At 41.9% G+C, this 25355-nt stretch overlaps 1 protein-coding gene across 3 annotated transcripts; it reads left to right on the top strand.

Annotated features, from left to right (window-relative positions):
* Nucleotides 1-23542, top strand: LOC137285227 (myosin heavy chain, striated muscle-like). Of its 3 annotated transcripts, XM_067817521.1 has the most exons (39): nt 1-17; nt 3469-3797; nt 4251-4394; nt 4543-4699; nt 4883-4910; nt 6174-6276; nt 6561-6653; nt 7849-7912; nt 8302-8400; nt 8606-8709; nt 9009-9141; nt 9454-9572; nt 9719-9868; nt 10001-10171; nt 10287-10466; nt 10808-10934; nt 11118-11179; nt 11356-11443; nt 11572-11689; nt 11889-12146; nt 12522-12987; nt 13089-13298; nt 13900-14045; nt 14688-14778; nt 15678-15734; nt 15919-16172; nt 16513-16591; nt 16691-16936; nt 17345-17541; nt 17722-17854; nt 17989-18205; nt 18706-18946; nt 19531-19723; nt 19884-20144; nt 20383-20622; nt 20967-21167; nt 21449-21610; nt 22083-22116; nt 23048-23542. In XM_067817521.1, exons 2-38 carry the CDS (start codon nt 3603-3605, stop codon nt 22083-22085), a joined length of 5790 nt encoding a protein of 1929 aa, XP_067673622.1. In that variant the 5' UTR covers nt 1-17; nt 3469-3602; the 3' UTR covers nt 22086-22116; nt 23048-23542. The 3 variants fall into 3 exon arrangements, with proteins under 3 accessions (XP_067673622.1, XP_067673621.1, XP_067673623.1); XM_067817520.1 differs by lacking the exon at nt 22083-22116; XM_067817522.1 differs by lacking the exons at nt 1-17; nt 3469-3797; nt 4251-4394; ... (3 more) ...; nt 6561-6653; nt 22083-22116 and adding an exon at nt 7031-7111.
* Nucleotides 23543-25355: the final 1813 nt, after the last annotated feature.

Below are 25355 nucleotides of genomic sequence, written 5' to 3' on the forward strand. Positions count from 1 at the left end.
CAGAACAGCTTTTAAACGTAAGTATTGGAAGTGTGTGTGTCTCCCTGTCACAAATTTAAACATTCCATTGAGTTTCAAACCCAATCCCAACCTCCTCCTTTATTTGAACCATACCCCGCATACCCCAAAATACCCTTGCACGAATCAAGTTTTATTCTACTTATGTTTTTGCCGTTTTACTGACTCCAACCGGCGTTTTACCATCACTCTCCTAACAATCTCCTTCACTTTGCTTGCTATATCTGAACGGAGTTTGAAGTGTGTACCGTGTCAGGCATATTGTCTCGACTGTAGAGACGTCGTGGTCTCCTGCGGATACTTGGAGCTGCTCCTGGTGATTCCTGGATTGTGATTCATTACAGTTCTCTGGATTTTGGACTATTTTCTGATCTGTGTGGAAGTGGTATAGTCGAGTGTTTAGTCTTCTGGTTCGCCCCTTCTAATACCTGTTCACTGTATTAATTATGTGGCATTTTCAAGGCGTATTTTATGCATTATGTAATAGTTTGTGTCCCTAAACTTTGCGCTTCAGCTATGATTACAATACATCATTGTCCTATTAGTGTCTCTGAGCTTTATTATGGTGCCTGTTTATTTATTAGCGTTATCAATAACATCACACATCATTGTTCCCTGTTTCTTACCTGGCCAACTTTCACTTAGATTTCTCATGCAGATTCCATGAAACATGGATGTGAGGGATAAAAAATAGAAATACTGATAAAGAAGCTGACAAGTAGTTTAAGTATTGTTAAAAGACTCTAATATATGTAACTGATGAGTTGTTAAGACATTGTTATTAGAGGCAAACACATCCGTCGCCTTCAACATATCTTCCGTAGGATAGGATTCTGTACTGTCAATATTATTGTGTGCTTCGGTCAGTGATCAGGTTTAGGCAAAATACCTATAAGGGTTTTTACGATTTTTGACACTGTAGATAAAAAGTGAGTGTTTTATGGCTACCGGTAACTTGATAGTTCAGAGGTCAGGGTAACCAGTCAAAGTTTATTTTTAAAGAGCAGTATTGCCGGCACCGACTATGGCAGTGAGAGGCAGATTATAATTAGAACCTCTAATGCAATACGTAGGCGGGAACAGGTCACGCCTCTAAGTTTTAGGGGAGGGCCTAATTCCATATTAGGAGAAGACATACAACCCGGCTTTGATGTACGTCGATAGGTACGCCAGGCTAAAATGAAACAAAGCATATTTCAGAGGCAGCATCTGTAAATGTGATTTGTGTGGAATGACACCGAGCACATGTGTATCACTTGTTCATACTTACAGCTATCTAAAGCAGTCTGATGGTTGACCTCTAAGTAAGTACTTTCAAGGACAAGCACATCCGCGAGTTATGTACTGTACTGCTATCTTCGATTTTGTTAACTACCTGAAATGTATTATGTGTGTTTCCCTACTTCTATATAGGCGTGGATATTCCTAACGTGAATATTTTTACCTCCCGAATATGTCAGTCAGTAACAGCGCACTCGTGAGTGAGTCGGGTTATATGATCATAAGTTACAATATATCTCACCTCATATTCATCACTAAAAACGGCCATCACGTGTCACTGACCGAACATCTACCGGGAATCATAGGCAATACGAAGTTGTCGTTGATTGGAACGGATTTACATAAAACGGGCAAAGAAAGGTATGCACTAGCCAACTAGATACGATAAGAAACCTCAAAGGCTAATTAAATGGCGAAACACGTCAAACGTAAGGTTAAAAATGCAGGTGAGAAATCAGTATAAATACAACAAAACGGGTCTCCCCCAGCCCCAAACATTGGCACGTACGTCCGAACATCTGCAGGAAATGATAGGCAATACGTAGTAGTCATTGAGAGGAATCGTTTTACATAAATCGTAATAAAGAAAAGTATGCACTTGAAAACTTTATAAGATCAAAACAAATCACTTTCTTTACAAGCACACGGTCATGTTAACAATTCAACTCAGTTATAGCATCTTTTTAATGTCCTTGAAATATATTCTCATACGTACTTATATTTTCAAAGGGGGTGTTTATGCTATCCCTATTCACCCACGGTCCTCATATTCTCATACGAACTTATATTTTCAAAGGGGGTGTTTATGCTATCCCTATTCACCTACGGTCCTTATATTCTCGTACGAACTTATATTTTCAAAGGGGGTGTTTATGCTATCCCTATTCACCTACGGTTCTTATATTCTCATACGAACTTATATTTTCAAAGGGGGTGTTTATGCTATCCCTATTCACCTACGGTTCTTATATTCTCATACGAACTTATATTTTCAAAGGGGGTGTTTATGCTGTATCCTTATTCACCTACGGTTCTTATATTCTCATACGAACTTATATTTTCAAAGGGGTTGTTTATGCTATCCCTATTCACCTACAGTTCTTATATTCTCATCCGAACTTATATTCCAAAGGGGGTGTTTATGCTATCCCTATTCACCTACGGTTCTTACAGGGGAGCTTGGATGTAGTCGAGTTGTGAATTAGGTGAAATGAGTACCAACGATTGCAACTGAGAAGCATAGGAAACGTCAAGACCCAAAACACAACAGTGAAATCTGTACCAAGTATACCACCACATATTATACCGTCTTCTTCAGTTAGGCACAACCAAGCACATGCATAAAGGGATTTACCCTGCAACATAATCACATTAATTCACACCATGTCTATAACAATGACAGCTACAATGCATTGATGCGGGTGAAGAAGAAACACAACTTATGTATATTGACAATGGCGTTGTTGCAGTATATGCTACGTTTGCTGGAGATGCACACGCCTTTGTCAAGGATCAGCGTAACGTCTCCTCTACTGCATTAAAGAAATTGTCGACCCATAAAATTAGTTATTCGTCTTCATCATACCAGCTTCGCACTGAAAAAAAAGTTAACAAAGGATGCCAGAAGTATTGCTATTACATTTGAAGTGTTCGAAAGTTATTGCTTATTTGACAAGTAACATATCCACAGTTCAAAGATTGCATACCAGACTTTATCAAGTGTTCTTGAAAGTTACGATTTATACATATCGTGTAATACCCAATGGAAAGCATACCCCTATGTAAACTATATGCTAACAGTTGATGACAATATTTGTGTACTCTGTGATCAGTGCTTATGTGTGGATGTCGCTTCCATGTCTTGGGTACTCAGTTTTGTGTGTCAGCACTCAAGGTTGCCACATGAAATGTGCTCTGACTAGAATTTTGCATTTTTCTCAAACAGCATTCCAGATATTTAAGGAATGACCTTCATCTATGGTACAACAGATATTTAAGGAATGACCTTCATCTATGGTACTACAGAGCAGCTGACTGTACATACAAACACATACAAAGAGACCATGTAGAATGGTCATTATTGATTGGTGAAATAACAAATATCGACCACCATCTACTTTTCAGCATTACAATATTTGTATTAACAACACTTCATTATTTCTTCCCCAGCTAGGCTATCTAGGGCTGTTCTGCTCGACTTCAGTTGGCCTGGTGCACACCGTGTGTTGTCCATCTTCAGGCAAACTCCCGATTTCGGGTTGCTGTAATTTTCGAGGAGCTTTGCCCCCACCCCGTCATCCAAAATGGCGTCCTACGACCCTGCAGACCCGGATATGTTGTATCTTGCTGTTGACCGCAAGAAGATGATGAAGGAACTGACAACACCCTTTGACGGCAAGAAGGCTTGCTGGGTTCCTGATGAAAAGGAAGGCTTCAGAGCCGCTGAAATCCAGAGCACAAAGGGAGAGGAAATTACCGTTAAGACGGACAAATTAGATGTAAGTTACCTTCACAGGTTTTGAAAATGTTTTACATGCATTCCTTACAAGACAGGTGCTATGTCCATAAGAGTCCCACTGACGTAAAGGGATACCATTATTAAAAAAAATTAATAATGATCATAAACTATTTCGCATATGAATGCAATCACGGCACAAGTTAAGAAAAGGAATTATGCCTCTTCGCGGTGGCTTAGAAGGTCAGGCGACTGACTTTATGTGCTGGCGATCGGATGCTGTGGCGATCAGACTCTGGAAAATACTGGAATTTGTCCTTTCCTAAAAAGTGTAATACCAAATATAACATATGTTACATCTGACCAGTTTCTAAATGGCATTTTGTAATCGTTATTTCTCATCCGTTATAATACTGCCATTGTTAACTGATTGTGTGACTTTATTGGTATCTATATTGGAAATATTGTTTACATGATCTCAACGCTTCGTCTTCAGACCAAAACCTTCAAGAAGGATGACATCCAGTCGATGAACCCTCCCAAGTTCGAGAAGATCGAGGACATGGCCAACTTGACATATCTTAATGAGGCTAGCGTTCTCCACAATCTGAGATCCAGATATGAAGCCGCTATTATCTATGTACGTACATGTCCTCTGCACGTCTAACTGATAGACAGGTTAGCTACCATGACCTAAGCCTGAAAAGAGTGTTTCCTTTATACAGGCTGATTACAAGCTTACAGCCACATAGTGATAATTTATCTGCATCTCTCCCATTTCTTATCAGACTTATTCTGGCCTCTTCTGTGTCGCCATCAACCCCTACCGCCGTCTCCCTATCTACACACCGGAGATTGTGGCCAAGTACAGAGGCAAGAGAAGGACCGAGATGCCTCCTCACTTGTTCTCCATCTCTGACAACGCCTACCAGTTCATGGTGCAAGGTCAGTCGCTAGTATATGATGTCTTTCCTAGTTTGCATATTCAGTCTGTTGGATTTAAGAAAGTGTTTCAGATTTTAAAATGTAGTATCAAAGAAAAACAAAATTAAATTGAAAGCGGAAAAAGTTCTATTATACTCCCAAATAATGCAAAGTATAGTTCATAAGTAACTCTTCTTTCTGCAGATCGTGAGAACCAGTCTATGTTGATCACGTAAGTATTAACCTCTGATCTTTCTCTTCATTAGAATATTTCTATACTCTTAAAATACAGGGTCTCTGAAAAATAAATATTAATTTAAATATTCGAAAAGGATGAATGTTACGGACAAACAGCTTGTGCAAGCATCATTATGCTTGTGAAAGACGTTTGAACGTGCTGTAGGCAGTGTTATCACCCACGTGACATGAAAGCCCATTAACCCCCTTGGACCATGACGTCTGTCTCTAGTACTGATTCTGCTTATCATTTTCTTTTGATCCAATTTCATTGTTTGTGTGATAACAAACGATGCGACGCCTGCCATATTCACAGAACCTGTGTGTTATTGGTTTGCTTCCCATTGTCAGAAGTCAACTTTGCGTATCCTTGGAATGGTTCAATATGCTTCACAGCATATTTTAGCAGTTTGTTAAAAGAGTGCCATAATCCAAAATAAGAGCCATTCAGTACGACCCAGGGCGACGTCCAGACGATTGGACATCGTCAACGTACAGCCGAATTCCATGCTCAGTGTTATGCTGAGGGTTATAGACTACCATACTACCCATAAGGGGCCATTTTTTACATAACATCGAAACAGGGGTGAATATGGTTGGGATCAGAGTTTACATTGCGCTTCCTTGAAGACCTGGTCTGGCGAAGTAGAAATGACAATGCCATGACAATGTTCACCTGATGCCTCTCAACAGAGGTGGTGTGATAGCTGTCGCCTGACGTCATGATGCCTGATGTACCTCACCCCATACTGTGCAAGAAAGATTGTCTGGACAACACTACCTGGACAACACACTGACTCTCGATTGTTACGTTGGCAAACGTGTAGGTCAATGTCTTGTCTTCTAGGACGACACCATCAACAAATCGTCAACTCTCATCCCCAGCAGCTCAATTCCCACAGAATGCCGTGGCCATCATTTATAACGATGCGGGACACTATAGTCCTGTGCGTCAAGGTCGTCCACCGTCGGCCACGTTTTGATTTGGTCAACCTTGCAAGAGGAGGGAGACAAACTCCTTCACATCCCCGAGTGAATGAATGTTTCACCAATCATGGCAGAATTCAGCACTACCAAAGCCTCAATTTTTTAAATTTCGCATCTTACCCTATGGCCCGTCACGACTAGGTCACTCTCGTGTCTCGTCACGATAGGTACTCTTCGATGTTCTAAGTATGTGGAACCATTATGGTCGGGGTTCTCAGTGTGGAACAAGGCGTTGTCCATGACATGTAGGATGACACTTGTCTCATTACAGTGGCGAGTCTGGTGCCGGAAAGACTGAGAACACCAAGAAAGTCATTGCCTACTTCGCCCACGTCGCTGCTGCCGGTGCGAAATCTGATGAGGATCAAAAGAAGGTTTGTAAAACTAAAATACCATGCTTACATGAATCTGAATTCATAATATATTGATGAAAGAAAGAAAAAAACTACAACAACAGCAACCACAAACTAAACAATCTAATATATGACCTTTCCATAAAATCACAAATTGTTAAACTTTAGTTGGTAAAAAAATCCTCGCTTGTAGAACCAACATCATGTATGCAAGTTATCCATGTTAACTTGGTATATGTTTTCTTCCTCCCTCCCCAATGACAAACTCTACGCAAATCAATAACACGTGTCCTGACACACCACAGGGATCGCTCGAAGATCAGATCATCCAGTGTAACCCGGTGCTGGAGGCCTACGGTAACGCCAAGACAACTCGTAATAACAACTCCTCCAGATTCGTAAGTATATTACGGTTTAGTAATGTCCGACATACAGCCCGAGGAATGAACCCGATTATGTTTAATCCCCCTTTAAGTTATTGCCTACCTATATTCAGTATTGAATATAGCAATTATTTATTCTAATTATTCTTTCTCTCACAGTTTACCCTTTACTCATTACTTTACGGTTAATTCAAAGTGCAACCCTTAATAACAAGCCCTAATTGGTTTATCCCTAATCAGCTTAACAAGTTAATATATCTTAACATATTCAAACGAATAAGTTGAATAATTCACCTTCTAACAACACTCGCCTATGACATTGTTTCTTATCTTCATTTAACAAGTGTTCCACCTCATTAATAGTGTGAACCTACCTCTACTTCCACACTCAGACCTCTCGGAGATCGACTTTGAGTGAGTCAACACTAAGACCACGGTCCGTGGTGTAATCATGGTGCTATTTCTTGACAGGAGTAAGTAATGCATACCTTGAGATGTGGGTGTTTCATGGTGTACTCTAGACGTATCTCGCTTTAGTCTCACATGTACTCAAGTCCTATTCGTGTGAGTGTCAAGCATGCATATAGCTAGACAGATATAATCGGCTTGATAGGTCCAGGGTCTCTATAGAACTGAAGTAGCATGATATGAATAGGTACGAACTATGTGTGTCCAACTGTATGCATCCACGAAGGTAAGTAGACAGTATATTTAGTATTTAGAGTGTGTAGCTAAGACAACACCACACATGTGTTTTACTAGAACCGTAGTTCTCTGATACCTTGATATATTCAACAATGATCTGTATCTCAGCATGATGCACGTTCTCATCTTGCCTCCCTGGGTTTCTGTCCTTTATAGCATTGTAGCATTACGTTATGACCTCGGGTGAAGCATTGTATATCACCTCTCGTACGACAATATTGCTGTTATAACGTATGTATATCATACGGCTTCTTTCATACTTTCCCTGCCAGCTACATACTTTCATATGTCAAGCGTAATGGCGCTAGGTCAACATAAATAACGTTGTCGTACACGGGAACTGTTAGGTTACTTGTAGAACATTCATGATCGGTAAAGGACATACATGTATTGTCGTCTCCAGACTATGGTTGATATTTTACACATTCTTTAGATGACATCCACGGGCGTCTTTTGTGTGAAACTGTCTACGTGTGGTCACATAAATGTTATATGTAAACTTCAGGGCAAGTTCATCCGTATCCATTTTGGAACGTCTGGGAAGATCGCCGGTGCTGACATTGAGACCTGTAAGTAATACGTGGTTAGGGCGGACATCACTGGTAATGTCAATAGAGTCACATACTGTAATTGGGCAGCCTACTACGTGAAAACCCACTGAAGAGTCGTTACAATAAAGTGACAATGATTATGACACTATAGGTCTGGACACGCTTGAGCCTATGATGAAATGCTGATACGACGTATGAATGTGATGTGACCATCATTGATTAATGACTATTGCACAACAATTGTGACTTTCAGCATTTTATTTCACACATGTATGCAAAACTATGCTATACCGCTGACTATAAATACCCGGAATGGAAGTTCTGAAACCCCGGATATAGATGGCAAATGTTTACCGATGTGAAGACGGTACATATCTAACTCTACTTAATGTTTTGTTGTTCATCAGACCTGCTGGAGAAGTCTCGCGTCACCTTCCAGCAGTCTGCCGAGAGAAACTACCACATCTTCTACCAGCTGTGTTCAAACGCCATCCCTTCGATCCCGGGTATGTACTTGTCCTCCTGCTGAAGAAGTCTGTATTCTAATGGTCACGTAGTACGCACCCTCTATTCAAGAAGTACATCATCCTATTCCAGCAGCACACACTCTATGCAAATGTGTGTACCTTCCTATTCAAGTAGTATACACCCCATGCAGATGTGTGTATCTTCCTATTCAAGAAATATACAATATCTTCCTTCCTTCCCCAGAGAAGATCCTGGCTACGCCTGACCCTGGCCTCTACTCCTTCATCAACCAGGGCGCCCTGACCGTCGACGGTATCGATGACGTCGAGGAAATGAAAATTACAGACGTGAGTAAACTACAGCCCTTTATACTAAGATCGTATCCAAGGTTTCTTCCCTTGTATATAGCAATGTAAATGCCATATTGGTATTTACACAACGCTTACTTTTGTTTACAAGCAAAGGAAACAAAAGACCGGTAAAAAAAGTTTCAAATTTCAAGAAATGAAGAAAGTTATATATACTCTCCGCATAACTGCCTTATAGGAAACGTTACTTTTTCAAACATCATTATATGGAGGTAGTCCGCGGTGTTTCGGTCCTGGTTTACCCAACCTTACTGATCATTGTGCAATTGTCGCGACAGAGTGCTTACGATGTGCTTGGATTCACGGAGGTTGAGAAGAACAGTATGTACAAATGTACTGGCACCATCCTCCATCTTGGCGAGATGAAGTTCAAGCAGAGAGGCGAGCAGGCCGAGGCTGACGGAAGTGGAGGTACTACTTATCATAGTTGTCGTTGTTTTACAGTTCGTGTACATCTCTTCATCATCTGTTAGCCCGCTGTTTGTAATCATCGGTATCTACAACCTTCCTGATTACAGGATCTTGGATACGAATTGGATACATCTTGGTAGATGTGCTCCAAACAGTTAGCGTCTGGTGGGGGATTGTTTGCAAGCATAATGCGTTTCAACGTACATTTAATGGATGAGAATAACTTTCCATGGCACTGAACACGAATTGCTTGGTAAAGAAAACAAGGTGGACAGACGCTCGCCTTGATGTGCTTATACTGTTTTCTTGCAGAGGCCGAGAAGGTGTCCTTCCTGTTAGGTGTCAATGCCGGTGATCTTCTGAAGTCTTTGCTCAAACCTAAAATCAAGGTCGGCGCTGATTACGTAACTCAGGGCCGTACCAAGGAACAGGTATGTTATCACACATTTCAGAATTTCACAGGATTTCGTATAATGTAATGACTTTATTCTTTTTTGATATGACATTATGTTGGAACGCTGTGGTATTGAAAAAACCGTATGTTTGAGCAACATTTGTGCCACTGCTATGTTTCCAGGTGGTGAACTCGGTTGCTGCCCTGGCTAAGTCTCTGTACGATCGTATGTTCAAATGGTTGGTCATGAGAGTTAACATCACTCTCGACACAAAGAAGCCAAGACAGTTCTTCATCGGTGTACTGGATATCGCTGGGTTCGAGATCTTTGATGTAAGTCAGTATAAACAACAGTTCCCAATTACAGTGCTAAGCAGGATCTAAATGAATCCAAAGCATGTTCTGACGAGGCATTACTTTGCTTGTAACAGATGCCGTTTAATACAATCCTACTTTTGCGTACAGTTCAACAGCTTCGAACAGCTCTGCATCAACTACACGAACGAGCGTCTGCAGCAGTTCTTCAACCACCATATGTTTGTGCTGGAGCAGGAAGAATACAAGAAGGAAGGCATCCAGTGGGAGTTCATTGACTTCGGCATGGACTTGCAAGCCTGCATCGAACTCATTGAAAAGGTATGTATCCAGTGGTTATACCTGTCTATCCATTTATGAACACTCTCAAATAAAAACACGGGTTTTTGATGAGTCATGAGCCATTATCTATGTGGATCAATGTTTGTCGTTTCAGCCTATGGGTCTGTTGTCGATCCTTGAAGAAGAGTGCATGTTCCCTAAGGCTACTGACAAGACCTTTAAGGACAAGCTGTACACCAACCACATGGGCAAATCTCCCAACTTCCTCAAGCCGGACAAGAAACTCAAGGGTGGTGCCCACGGCGACTTCTGCCTGAAGCATTACGCTGGAACTGTAAGTACCCTAACATATCTATTTTGTGGCGATCTTCCTTGCATTTACAGTTTACTACACCATAACTGCTGGTTGAGTGATAGGTAGTACCACATAAAATATATATACATAACATGTATATATACATATACAGACATTATTCTGGTCTATCATTGGTTAGATTAGGTGATCATCTAATTAAAAGACAAATCCATTCAAATTCAACCGTTTTGAAGCAGAAGAAAATACTCTCACGTACTGAAAGGATATCAAGATTATGTGATCCAGTTGTACCAGGCTTAACTGATGTTATGCCCTGGGGAACTTGATGTGCACTGTAACATCCCCTACTCCCTCTACAGGTGCCCTACAACATCACTGGCTGGCTGGAGAAGAATAAGGATCCCATCAACGAGACAGTAGTGGAACTGTTGTCTCACTCCAAGGAAAAACTGGTCCAGACTCTGTTCCCAGCTGCGGCACCTGCAGGTTAGTGTTCATTGAGTGATTGAGTGAACGAGCCAGTAAAGTCTTTCACTGAAAAATCTCAGCAATGTCAAAGTCGACTACACAAGTAATGAGTTATAAACATTGTACCACTAAAGTGTAGATCCTATGGTTTGTCAGTATCAATAATGGAAATGTAAATTTATACTTGTGTAATCATTACAGAGGGAGGTGGTGGCAAAAAGAAGAAGAGCTCAGCCTTCCAGACAATTTCTGCAACCCACAGGGTAGGTTATTATCATTCAATTGTGCATACACTACTGGTTATAGCATTGTACTTGTTTGTATATTGATAGTTACATTGTTACAATACTTAAGCCTGGCAAAGACACCAGCACAGTTTCAAATACCATCATGAGCATGAGCATTCATCATAATGTCAACTTCTACTTCCCCTTTATAGGAGTCTCTGAACAAGTTGATGAAGAACCTGTACAGCACTCACCCTCACTTCGTGCGTTGCATCATCCCCAACGAGCTTAAACAGCCAGGTAAGTAGACGGCTGATTTAAAATTTGATAGATAGGTCTGGTATATTTCTGTGTCTGAGGTGAGAGGGAGAGAGTAGATCGTGCCGTTACGTTATAGTCCATGCATATATTTCCATCTCTGGTTACAGGCCTTATTGACGCCCATCTCGTGCTCCACCAGCTCCAGTGTAACGGCGTACTCGAGGGTATCCGTATCTGTCGTAAGGGATTCCCCAGCAGAGTTATTTACTCTGAGTTCAAGCAGAGGTATGCAGCCCTCATTTAGATACAAATCCAATAATTAAGATCGGATATTACAAATGCAACTCCAATTTCCCAGGAGAGGTAATAAATGTGCATAGTGAAGTTATATTTCATGTCTTCATCATATTTCAAATGGCTATTGAAACTTTATTAAAGAAAATAAATCTTGATATCCTATGACGGAAGAGCACCTGTCTTGCAGATACTCCATCCTGGCCCCCAACGCCATTCCCCAGGGTTTCGTGGAGGGCAAGGTCGTATCTGAGAAGATTCTGCTCGCCCTTCAAATGGACACAGCGGAGTACCGTCTTGGCAATACCAAAGTGTTCTTCAAGGCTGGTGTCCTTGGTTACCTTGAGGATCTCCGCGACGAGCGTCTGTCAGCTATCATTTCTATGCTCCAGGCCCACATCAGGGGTTATCTGATGCGAAAATCGTACAAGAAGCTCCAGGACAGGAGGTAAGTGTTACAGAGGGTTGTACCATGACTTCACATCGATTGTTATTGTTACAGGTTTCAGAAACCAATCTGACTTAGGTCCTTTCAGTGTAGATTCAACACTACTGAGGAATGACACCTTGGGGGCTTCGTTCAAATTGCATAATGAGATGAGATCAGAATGTGGATCCGAACCTTTCACTGATGTTCAGTGTGTGCTGTGCATCAGAGTTATAAGGAAATACACTTTGAGCATCACTGCTTATAGTAGCGATGGCAGTAATATCATTATCACTATAGTATCAGTCCAGTTATTGGTGTAATAATTGTTTTATAACGACATTTTCTTCAAAATCTCCTACCGTTTGTTTTGAAATATGTCTGTTTTCCCCCCAGAACTGCCTTGTCTGTGATCCAGAAGAACATTCGTAAGTGGCTGGCCATGAGAAACTGGCTCTGGTGGAGATTCTACACCAAGGTCAAGCCCCTCTTGAACATTGCACGTGCCGAGGACGAGATGAAGCAGAAAGAGGAGGAACTGGCCAAATGCAAGGAAGAATTGGCCAAGGTCATTCAGAGAGGAAAGGAACTCGAGGAACAGAACGTGGACCTTCTTCGGCACAAGAATGACCTGTTCCTTCAAGTGCAGTCTCAGGGTGACACTCTTTCCGACCAAGAAGAGCGAATTGAACAGCTTGTGACACAAAAAGCTGACTTTGAGCAGCAGCTGAAGGATCTGGAGGAACGTCTTCTGGACGAGGAAGATGCAAACGCCGATGCCGCAGAGCAAAGAAAGAAATTTTTAGAACAAATTGAAAATTACAAGAAAGATATAACAGACCTTGAGGGTACACTTGCAAAGGTAATTATATGTCACATAAACGATTAGACCGAATCTATGATGTTTTGAAGTAGAAATAGCGTACAATTAAGAGCATACCTAATCTATCATATTTATCATAGGCTGAACAAGACAAACAGACCAAAGACAATCAGATAAAGACACTCCAAGATGAGATGGCAGCTCAGGACGAACAAATCGCCAAGTTGAGCAAGGGTAAGAAGGATCTCGAGGAAACACAAAAGAGGACCCTGGAAGACCTTCAGAAGGAGGAAGACAAGGTCAATCACCTCAACAAACTAAAGCAGAAACTTGAGGGAACACTCGACGAGGTTAGTGAAGGCAGGGCCTTATTTAATAACAGAATGTTATATCACATACAAATATACCCATGCCATGTCACTGCTTATAGCTGACTACACCAGAGACAATAACTAAATGGATAACCGTATGCACTGTGTGAGTGTTATGCTGATTCCTGACATTTACAATATATTTTGGTATGGAAAGAATAGGAAATATTTTGCAATGTATTTGTGGATGACCAGTGAAAGTGTAAGTTTCCAGTTTTATTGTTCAGATAAACTCCGATTCTCTGTCCATCCTGATCTGTAGACAAGTGGCAAAAGTCTTGTTTGTCACACCTAGGCACGAGTCAGGGGAACTGGAGGAACATTTTAGCAATGTTGTCATTTTCTTTACTTTAAACACGTCCACTGCTCGGTCACCATGGTCATGTGTCTTTTGTTCGCCATCACATACCAATATAAAACTCACAAAAGCAATATACGTCATATGTCATATGTCATTTTCTTGTGAAATTGCTGAGCATTGCTGAACCAAAAAACCTAAATTAGCTCCATCGTTCTTTTCTGATTGAACATATTTCCGATTATCATATTTAACACAGTTTATTGAATCTGTGTCTTATAGCTCGAAGATAACTTGGAACGAGAGAAGAAGGTGAGAGGTGATGTTGAGAAGGCAAAGAGGAAGGTAGAACAGGAGCTGAAGGCATCAAATGAGACGATTGAAGAACTTGATCGGGCAAAGAGGGAACTGGAAGAGGCAGGCAGAAAGTACGTCCTGTAAAACTAACTGACAGTCAGTGAACAGATTTTGACAACCTCAGTGGGGTTAACTGTCACCCGGCCTAGTTCTGTTATAACAAGCATCTCAATCCTTTTCAGGAATTTGAAGGCACCATTTCACATGTTTTTTGTATATTGGGACATATGCACTCACTTCATCGATCTTTAAGAGACCTTTCATGCCTTATAACCTGTCTGAAATCAATAACTGAAACTGAGGCGAACAGACACGACTTGCCTCATATGGAATGTATACAACAGCTCCGTACACTGACACTGTCGCACACGATGTTGTAGATGTTTGCCAAACTTGTTTCAGTCCTTCTGAGACGGAGTTTTGTCTCAAAAGGAGATATAGGATATTGGTAAAGAGCGCTCCAAGAGACATAATTCTATGGGGTTCGTCGAATATAAGGCGCGAGAGTCGATTTAATGCAACGTTGCATTAATTCATTCAAACTATTAACTAAATATTGTAATCTAAATACGCAATGGATTTTTGGTTAAATTATATGGTAGCTTCCTTGAGGGCCGATAGTATTATTGAGAGAAATGCATTATTTATTTTAGAGAAGAGTGGTGTGAAATAGTGCCTTTCACATTTACACATTTGTATGATTCTTGTTAAAGGAAGGACCAGCAGATCAATAGCCTTAACTCCAGGTTAGAGGAAGAACAATCCCTGGTTGCTCAACTCCAGAGGAAGATTAAAGAGCTGCAGGTAGAGAACACATTAACGACTTGCACCCTATATCTTGTAATGAAAAGAACTATTATTGATTTAAACATTAATTTGTACATTCATGCGTTTGTCACAGTTCACTAACATTCATCATTTGTTTTATTTTTGTAATAATCAAAATTCCTGTACTATGATTTTTATCATGTGAAGCTCCACCTTATTACGGAAAACATAATTGATTTCAGACGATGAATCGGTTATATATACGTAAGTGTGGGACCAGTGAAGCGTGACCATACCCTTGTTTTGCCCATCCAATCATGTTTCTCCTTCTAGATATTATCTGTTCAAAATATCCTTCCCAAATTAATGACTCCAAAACAATTAAACAGTTTGCCCGTATTAATTACGTCTTGCATCCCTAAGTATTCCCCAAAACACAAAACCCCACTCTTGACTATATGTTCTTGTTGAAACGTTGCCTTCATTGTATATTCCTCCAAACCACCACAATAATAATTCTCAAACCTGCAGGTGAGACACACATTTCCACTATTTTCCATCCCGACTGAAGTTATCCAGTTGCCCATCCGATAACCTATTACCCCTCCTTGTACTAAGTCCAGCGTACACCTTCAAAGCCTCCTCTCCACGAGGAACAACCACTGTCCTGGTATACATGACTTAGCATTCATATCATGTGATAACTCAGTGTGCTTCAAATTATACAAGACAGGAACCCTGGCCATTTCTTTTTATTCACGTGTACATATCTGTTGTCAAAATCCATCCATAAATCCAAAGTACCAATTGCCATGGTAATGTAATGTTACTCTTCAGCCAAGGACATGTTGATAATCTGATGTAGTGGACGTAGGCTAAGAAATCTGACCCATGTGTTTAGGACGAACGATTCCACATGAATTTGTACTTTACAGGCTCGTATCGAGGAACTCGAAGAGGAACTGGAGGCTGAGAGATCTGCCAGAGCAAAGGTCAGTGACGGCTAGATAATAGAAATAGTCAAATTCACACTGCCACTTTGTCTCGACAAACAGTCTCAGAAACAACCATTTATCGTCTGTGTATGCCACGCACTGTGTTTGAGAACAACGAACATTTTACTCCATCAGATGTGTGTAAGATATTTGATTATCAAGTATTTTCTCTTTCCAACAGTCTGAGAAACAGAGAAATGAGTTGTCTCGGGAAATCGAGGAGATCGGGGAACGTCTGGACGAGGCTGGTGGAGCCACTTCCGCTCAAGTGGAGCTCAACAAGAAGCGTGAACAAGAGCTCCTGAAGCTCCGTCGTGACCTTGAAGAAGCCACCATGCAGCACGAGGCTCAAGTATCCTCACTCCGCAAGAAGCAAACAGACGCGACCAACGAGCTCAGCGAGCAGGTCGATCAACTGCAGAAGGTCAAGAGCCGGTAATTAATTACTGATTGGTTTCTAATACTTCCTGACAGAAGCCTATGGTGTTTTCGTCATGACGTAATGGTGTACCAGAATTGGAACTTTTGCATTTATTTTTAGTCATTACAAAAATAATTCAAAAGAACGATCTTTGTCGTGAGGACATTGCCAACTGGCCATATGGTTAAAATAATGACTCATCAAGTCAAAATGTGGAGTCGAATCCTGGACATGATATCAATGGGTCACGTCCACTCAAGGCAAGGATAAGTCTAGAACATGACTAAATGCGGCACAGAATGATTTTCGACAATGAACTAGTACGTTGAATCCATTCCGACGTTGTATTTTCAGTCTCGAGAAGGAGAAGAACCAGATGAAGGGAGAGATCGATGACTTACAAAATCAGATCGAATATGTCAAGAAGAACACTGTAAGTGCTGCATCGAGTTTGCTATTTCTATGCTACATTGCTTATCCAAATGTATACCCGCGGGCTGTATTTATACCTTTAATCTACTGTAATTCACAGGGCATGTCCACCAAGCTTTCGAAACAGATGGATAACCAGCTGTCAGAACTAAACTCAAAGATCGAGGAAGGTCAGCGCCAGATCAATGACCTCCAGAGCCAGAAGAACCGCCTCCAGAACGAGGCTGCTGAGACAACCCGTCAGCTTGAGGAGGCGGAACACAAAGTCGGCCAACTGACAAAGGATAAGAATGCGCTCCAGAACGCACTCGAGGAAGCCAAAAGAAGCTTGGAGGATGAGACTAGAGTAAGGCAGAATTTCATTCATCTATTTCTTTGTATCTGGAGCACTTTAATAACAGTGCATGTCATACATGAATACACAAGGCCGTTTAGAAAGTGGTCAAAGGGTAACATATGTATGTATGTGACATATGTATAGATCTATTCAACACCTTTCTAGTACTTTTGTTGGGTTGAGTATTATCAAGGACTTCATACAAAATGAAAATAATACAGTTTTCTGTGTCAGTTTATGAAAAGGGTACAACGGGCATCGTGTTTGTATCGTCTCAAACATCACGTATGTCCATAGCTTCGTCTTATTGGGTGTTTGTTTATGTGAAGATGTTTAGTGTGTGAGTGACATATGGATAACGGTGCAATATTATGTCAGAATAGCAGTGAAGTATTCTAATTGGAATGTCTTCTACAGACTCGGCAGAAACTGCAGTCTGAGGTCCGCAATTTGAAAGCCGACTTGGACACATCACGCGAGCAGCTTGAGGAGGAGCAGGAATCACGTGCTGACCTTCAGAGACAGCTGTCAAAGGCAAATGCCGAGGCTCAAAACTGGAGGGCAAAGTTCGAGAGCGAAGGGCAAGCCCGCACCGAGGAACTGGAGGAGGCTAAGTGAGTATAATATGCAACAGCATTTGCCTCAGTACGAAACCACTTAGTGTAATCAGGTTGCTATCCAATGAACGTTTGAATGCATTAGCGTGAGTTTCTTAGTATATTTTCTCAGACATATATCGAGTGTCAAAAGGCTTTTTAAAAAAAACCGTCATAATGTAACTGCGTGTTTTACAGGCGCCGTCTGCAGTCTAAACTCAACGAAGCTGAGCAAAACCTTGAAACTGCAAACGGAAAGATCAACGGCCTTGAGAAGGCAAAGTCTCGCCTTCAGGGAGAACTTGAGGATCTCATGGTTGATGTCGAGAGGGTGAGTCTCGGAAGGCGTTAACTGATTTCATTTCACAGTTAAAGCGCGTTATCCGTCATAATTTTGACAGCTTGTTTTCAAATATGCTACATCACCCCAAAACACAGTCCCATAATTCAATGTCTGCTCCACAGTCTAACGCTAACGCCAACGCTCTTGAAAAGAGGCAGCGTTCCTTTGACAAGACTCTTGCCGAATGGCAGTCAAAGGTGACGGACCTCCAGGCGGAGCTCGAGGCCTCCCAGAAGGAGTCCAGGGCTTACTCTGCTGATCTGTTTAGAGTCCGTGCATCCGTCGATGAAGCCAACGATACCATCGAGTCGCTCAGGAGGGAGAACAAGAACCTTAGCGGTGTGTGGTAATGAATTAAATGGATGGTTTACAGTAAAGACATAACAAAAACGGAAGGCAGTTCTAAATTCCGGCACCTGGCCAGCATAAATGCGTCTGACACAAGTCACAAATGTTACATGGTCTCTTTTCACAAACGTGACATGTTCAAAACAGTTGGCTTTGTGATGCAAAAACCTTTCAGTGCCATTTAAGTACAAATTCATGACACTGCATACATTGAATAAAGACATTCTCTTGTAATACAATGCAAGCTAATATTGAAAAATTATTCTGTTTCTACACATGCAGTAGAACCCTTCTGTCTGTTGCTGCTTGAGAAAAATTTCAAAACGTATACACATGCTAAAATGATGTGTCTAATTGCTCGTTAGTTTGACATACCCGCGTATTCAGTACTTCCGATTTCATTACAGCAGGGTTCGCGTGTGTATGAGATTCTGGAATTGTGCAGTTTTGAAATGAACATGATTTTGAGAATACGCTACATTTTAATGCAGATGAGATCCATGACCTGACCGACCAGCTGTCGGACGGAGGCCGCAGTGTACACGACCTGGACAAGGCCCGTAAACGTCTTCAGATGGAGAAGGAGGAGCTCCAGGCTGCCCTGGAGGAAGCCGAGTCCGCTCTGGAACAGGAGGAGGCCAAGGTTGTCCGTGCCACTCTCGAAGTCGCCCAGGCGCGTGCTGATATCGACAGGAGACTTCACGAGAAGGATGATGAATTTGAAAACACACGGTTTGTATTTACGTCTTCATTATTCAAAGGGTGCAGAGGGGGATTTGAAACCTCACCATCAGGAAACAATGTCTCGATAATCTGCCCAAACAGATGCCACTGGTCGTGAACGGCAACATAGCAGAGGGCATAACATGAACTGATCACAGAAAATCGGTCACGATATCAGATGCTCCAGAAAGATGCAGACATGTCTGGCATGTCATAATCTTCATTGTTAGATGTTCATATCAGTGCTACAACAGTCGCTCCTCGCGTCAAAAGCAGGGGCACAGTTTGCATGAATACCATAATCACGATATCTCTCCCATCTATTTGTCCAAGACAAACAGGGATAGTCACTCCTCATTTCCACGACCAATTAGTGTTTTCATTAAACTCAGTCGATAGCCATGTTAGTAGACACGTTTATGAAGCAGTGTTTGCCTATCTTGTTACTGAAAAACAAACATCATCAGACAAACTATTATGTAAAATGGCTATGGTCAAACCCTAGGGGATCTTGTGGTCAACAAATCGTTTTACGTCATATCATCTGCTCCTGCAAACCATTCGTAACAGTTCGTTGTATGCATGTTTTTCAGCCGCAACCACCAGCGCGCCCTTGACTCCATGCAAGCTAGTATGGACGCTGAGGTGAAGGGCAGGGCTGAGGCCATGAGGATCAAGAAGAAGCTGGAAGCTGACATCAACGAGCTGGAGGTTGCAGTTGATAGCGCCAACAGAGGCAGAGCCGATGCTGAGAAGAACGTCAAGAAATACCAACAAACCGTCAAGGTAAATTGAGGTGAACGGATCGCTGTTTCTGTGTGCTGGTTACGTGAAATTCAGACACACGTGAAGTGCACCATATATTAAACGAATGTGATATATGTTCTGTTGTCCGAGGTATGTATTATTAGATGTCACGATACTTAAACAATTGATGTTTCTTCAGGAAATGGAGGTCGCGATTGAGGAGGAGAAGCGGAAGGTGGATGAAGCTCGCGATGCTGCAAACATGACCGAGCGCCGCGTCAACATGCTCAGCGGTGAGGCCGAAGAACTTCGTTCAGCACTCGACTCTGCCGAACGGGCACGCAAGGGAGCTGAGAACGAGCTCATGGACGCCAATGATCGCGTTAACGAACTCGCAGCACAGGTGCAATCTTTGTCAGGCCAGAAGAGGAAGCTGGAAGCTGACATTACTGCTATGCAGGTGCGTCGGTGTATATTTAACATATAACCTGTGAAGATCCGGTTGCAATTGATCTTCAGCACCCCTGGCCGTAGGGGCGACTAAAGGTGACGTTATAACCTGATGTTATAATACCATCACATACTCTTTTGCTTAATCCTCAATCTTAATTGCAATAACAAATATTAAAAACAGAATTAAGCATTGATCTGCACGACACGGTAATGCTGACTGTTAGTGCGGCCTGTGTATCTTGCAGACTGACATCGAAGAAATGAGTTCCGAAGTTGCCAAGGCCAACGAAGCAGCGACACGGGCCGCTGCAGACGCCACCCGCATGGTGGACGAGCTTCGACAGGAGCAGGATCACAGCATGCAGATTGAGAAAGTCAGAAAGGGCCTCGAGGCTCAGGTCAAGGAGCTACAGACTCGCCTGGACGAAGCTGAAGCACAGGCCCTCAAGGAAGGCAAGAGGACTGTTGCTAAACTCGAACAGAGGGTAAGTGTTGCTTTAAGATTTATTGATGAAGGGTTTTTCGTGTTTATTTTTTTTATAAAACAGTATCAGACTGTGTACGTTCGAAGATAATACACTTGTTTTGAGGTGTCAGTGCGAGAGATCACTTGCATTCAAGAACGTTAAAAGCATGTAGTCATTGCGATATGTTTCTGAGGAACAAAGATCAGTAGCGGTATCTGTAAAGTTTTAGAAAACATTAAGGTTAGCCTTCAGAAGTGAGTAATCAGAATCCATGAACGAAACCTCTCAGCGACAAGTGTAAAGTTACTGATTCAAATTTCTCGGCACCTTTGTTTGAACCGTACTTTTTTTATGTTGCATAGGTCCAGGAGTTGGAGACTGAGCTAGACAGCGAACAGCGCCGCCACGCGGACACTCAGAAGAACATGCGCAAAGCCGACAGGCGTCTGAAGGAGATCGCTTTCCAGGCTGACGAGGACAGGAAGAACATTGAACGCCTTCAAGATGTCATCGAACAACTGAATGGCAAGATCAAAACCTACAAGCGCCAGGTGGAAGAGGCCGTAAGTCTCGCGCTTCATGTCACTATTAGGAGTGTTTTGTAGCGTCTTTTTTCGGTAAGGCTGTTTTCAGAGGGAACTACCTGTCTGAGAGTCTTACTGTCGCACTGTTTAGTCCGATTTTGTTTCTTTACAATCTGTCCGTAAGTCCGATTGTCTCACTGTTTATCTCTCTGTGTGTGTCCGATTGTCTCTTTGTTTATCCCTGTGTGTGAGTCTGATTGTATCACTGTTTACTCCCTGTGTAAGAGTCCGATTGTCTGACTGTTTGTCTCTGTTTACAGGAAGAGATCGCTGCAGTGAACCTGACCAAGTTCCGCAAGGTCCAGTCAGAGCTGGAGGATGCCGAGGAACGCGCGGAGTCGGCCGAGGCCACCATGAATAAACTCCGTGCCAAGTACCGAAGTTCGGTGTCCATGGCACCCAACACATCCTCCAGTGTCAGCGTGAGTACAGTCAACACTCGCTGACTCGACTCGACATCATATTCTAGATACCCATCCCAAGACAATACGCTAAATCTCAATGAGTGAGACAATTAAGCCTTGCACAACCATTACACACGTTAGTTTAGACACCTCTTATGGTATATGTCACGGCCAAAAACTACTCGCTGAAGTACATAATCAGAACAAAAAACCCAAGTAATCATATTTACCAAATCGAAGAATCGTGTCTTGTAAAGGTGGTTAGAGGTTCCATTAATAAGAAACAAAAGGAAATGATTTGACAGACATGGCATTTAGTCAAACAAGTACCATAGGACGAACAACGACAGTTTGACACACAATCCGAATCACAAATATAAATATATGCAATATAAATCTAAAACCAAACGGCCATTCTGAGAAGTGCATTATGGATAACAGTAGACCAAACATGATAGGTAAGAGTACATGACTGATATTTTATTTCCAGTAAATACAACAGATAGATACAACAAATTTCGAGCGTGAGTGAATCGCTTGCGTGTGTCCTCCCTTTGGCAGTACCACAGTAGATAAGCTTATCTAGACGTTATATAGTGCAAACCGTCATCTAACAAGCTTCCTAGTACCCTTAACACTACAGGAATCTGTAGTTGTGTTTTCCAGTTTGTTTTTGTACTTGTCCAAACAGCACCTATCATTTATGCTTGAATTCATCATACTTACGTGTTTAGGTTAAGAAACACGTTTCGTTTCATCCGCATTTTAATAACATTCCCTACGTCGTATTAAATTGTGAAATACAGTCATTATTAACGCACAGGGGATTTTACGACAAATAGATGTCGATGTTATACAGACATCGCCTTGATATTGTATGTTTTACAGCAAACTATGCATAAATAAATCAAGCCAGATGCTGACTTTGCTGACGGTCGGGTATTAACTGAGAGGTCACTCCACTCCATGAGTGACTGGCCGTGTGCAGGTCAAATCCCTGTCTCAAATTGGTGCCACTGTATTACTGAGATCATTTTGTATTCATGACGTAAGCAGGGGTGTATACTGACCTGGTTTCATAGAGCTTGCTCACTGAATTGCCACACCGCAGTAAAGCATGAGTACCCTACTCTGACATATGATACTGGCTCCTCTTTGGACCCATTCATGCCGGGAGCCAGTCAGGGACCAACAACTATCACATTTATACGTGCTCTGGTATGACGAGACCGGGGATCGAACTCACGATCTTCCGCTCTCCGACCGGACGCTGTAACCACTACACCACGGATGCGACCCTACCGGATTGAGGTGCATGGAGGTCGTATGAGTCCATTATTGATGGCACCAGGAACCACAAATTAGTAGAACCAGAAACTGTATCTGCTGTAATATACTGTACAATATCCAGTTTGGAATGATTTTTGTACATCTGACCTGTTTTTCTCTTTTCAGAGAGGAAGCGTTGCTCGGGGATTAACGTCTCACTCTTACGTGTCCAGTGAGAGTGAAGTCGATTATTAGACAATAGCCTATGCATTTTCTTTCCCAACCCCTGCGCTCCAGTCGGATGCTGCTGTGGGCACTGTGACACGCCTTCACGTGCGTCCTGTCTGTGGCTGTGACTTCCTTTGGTTTCAAGGTCATTACTTCAAAATATTTTAGAAGACTGAAAAAATGAGAATTTGACCTAGACCAAATATGGAACTGCTCTGCACTGCTAGTGATATTGTATTTATTAATATTGTATTTATTGTTATTCTGGCTCATCTAGATGGGCATGTACATGATGTTCAGCCTGAGGCTGTGAATGACCTCTCATTGAACGGACTCAGCACAACGAACGCTCATTCTATTGCTCTGTGGTATACGTTACTATAGTTACCAGTATATTCGTAGAGTGATGTAACCTCTCGGCAGTAATATACTTAATAAATGCTATCAATATAACACTGTCTTGGTTGTATGGAGTGAGCGAGTGAGTGCATGAGTAAATAAGGTTTTACAGTGCATGTAAGAATATTACAACACGGCGGGGGCGGAACAGTAGAAATGGGGAATCGAACCCGGGTCTTCAGCGTTACGAGCGGACTCTTTAACCACCAGGCTATCCTACCCACGTTAGAGAGAGTGAGTTTAGTTTTACGCTGCACCCAGTAATATTACCGCTATGTAGCGGCGGTCTGTAAGTATTAGAGACTGTATCAGACAATCCAGTGATCAACAGCATGAGCTTCGATCTACGCAACTGGGATACGATGACGTGACATTGAACCTGAACACTCAATCCCGTTAGTCGCCTTTACGACAAGCATGGGTTATTGGTGATCAGTTCTATCCGAGATCTTCATGTAACGTCGGAGGTGAGAACCAACGTTAGAGCGTGACAGGAGAATCAGAGAAAAATATTTCGAAAATGCGAATCGCATTCGGAAGGGAATGTGAAAGTAAACACTTTTTTCAAGCTTAATAAGAATGTTATCAGACGTTTCATTGACAGTTTTGCACGTTTTTGTGCCATTCAGAGGCGTTCTCACGTCAGGATCATTTGCAGAGCATTCGGGACGTTCTGACTGTATCCCAGGTGTATTCGAGGTACATTCGAGCTGTATTCAAACTTAAGTCGAAATATCCCGTTACATTTGAAGCATATTCCACCTGAAGTCCAGCAGTAATCGAGATATATTCCGACGCATTAGAGACGCTTTCGAGACATTCTGACAGGAATTGGAAGTTGCTTGTCTTTTCTAGTCTTTTCTAGTCTTTTCCGAATGCATTCAGAATGCTTAGAATGCAGTAACGATACTCATAATGCAGTAAGGATGCTTAGGATGCAGTTTCAATACACCTCCTATGCTGTGATGACCTCAGTGTCACAGGGAATGGCGAACACATACTTATCTACACAACTGGCACGGTCGTACATATGCGCAGTAGGGAAGTACCATTCACTTGTTATGTAAGTAAGGAAACACTACATGTTGTCATACACGCTTTGAAATAAAACCCCCGCCTATCACAATGGTAGCCGTACACATTTTTCTCTTACCAACAAAAGCAAACCAAAAAATGCACCACGTTTTATTTTGGATCAGACGTTCTCAGTAAAGCAGATAGTAAAGCACTGCCGGAAATAACAAACTGTTATTAGGCTGTTACTCTGCATCCCTAAAATTTACACCATTGCAAATACGATATGTCGAATTAACCCGCTTCTGGGCGTCGAGTGGGGTGCGAAAAAGGGTATCAAGAAAAGCATGTTTTCTCGTAAAATCGGGCAGAACAGAAAAATACATATAGTTGCTGAAAACAATAGATTAGAAATTGGCAATTCGGTCGCTCAGCTAGGTATGAGGACGGACCGTGGATTCACCTGCCATGGAATGCATGTGTTGAATACAGACACAAGGGGTCATCTCAAAGATATTGTATGTTTTGTTTTTACACGTGTGTGACACTCATCGATTATGAACATCTACAACGAGAGTCTCTTTCATGCAGCTATGTTGAGACATATCGAGAGACCTGTGTATTATTTGTAAATTGTAAGCATAACCTTACCAGCTATGGAACATACTTCCTCTGGATATCAAACTTTCGCCATCATTAGCTGCTTTCAAATCAAAACTCAAGACACAACTATTTCAGGCTATTATTCACTGACTCTGTTTCACCCTATCATTCATGAACTGATTCATACGACACAATCCTCCTGCTATTATTCAATGACACTGTTTCACCTTACGATATGTGTCCTCTTCCA

This window comes from Haliotis asinina, chromosome 5 (genome assembly GCF_037392515.1).
Source record: "Haliotis asinina isolate JCU_RB_2024 chromosome 5, JCU_Hal_asi_v2, whole genome shotgun sequence".
Classification (NCBI taxonomy): Eukaryota; Metazoa; Mollusca; class Gastropoda; order Lepetellida; family Haliotidae; genus Haliotis; species Haliotis asinina.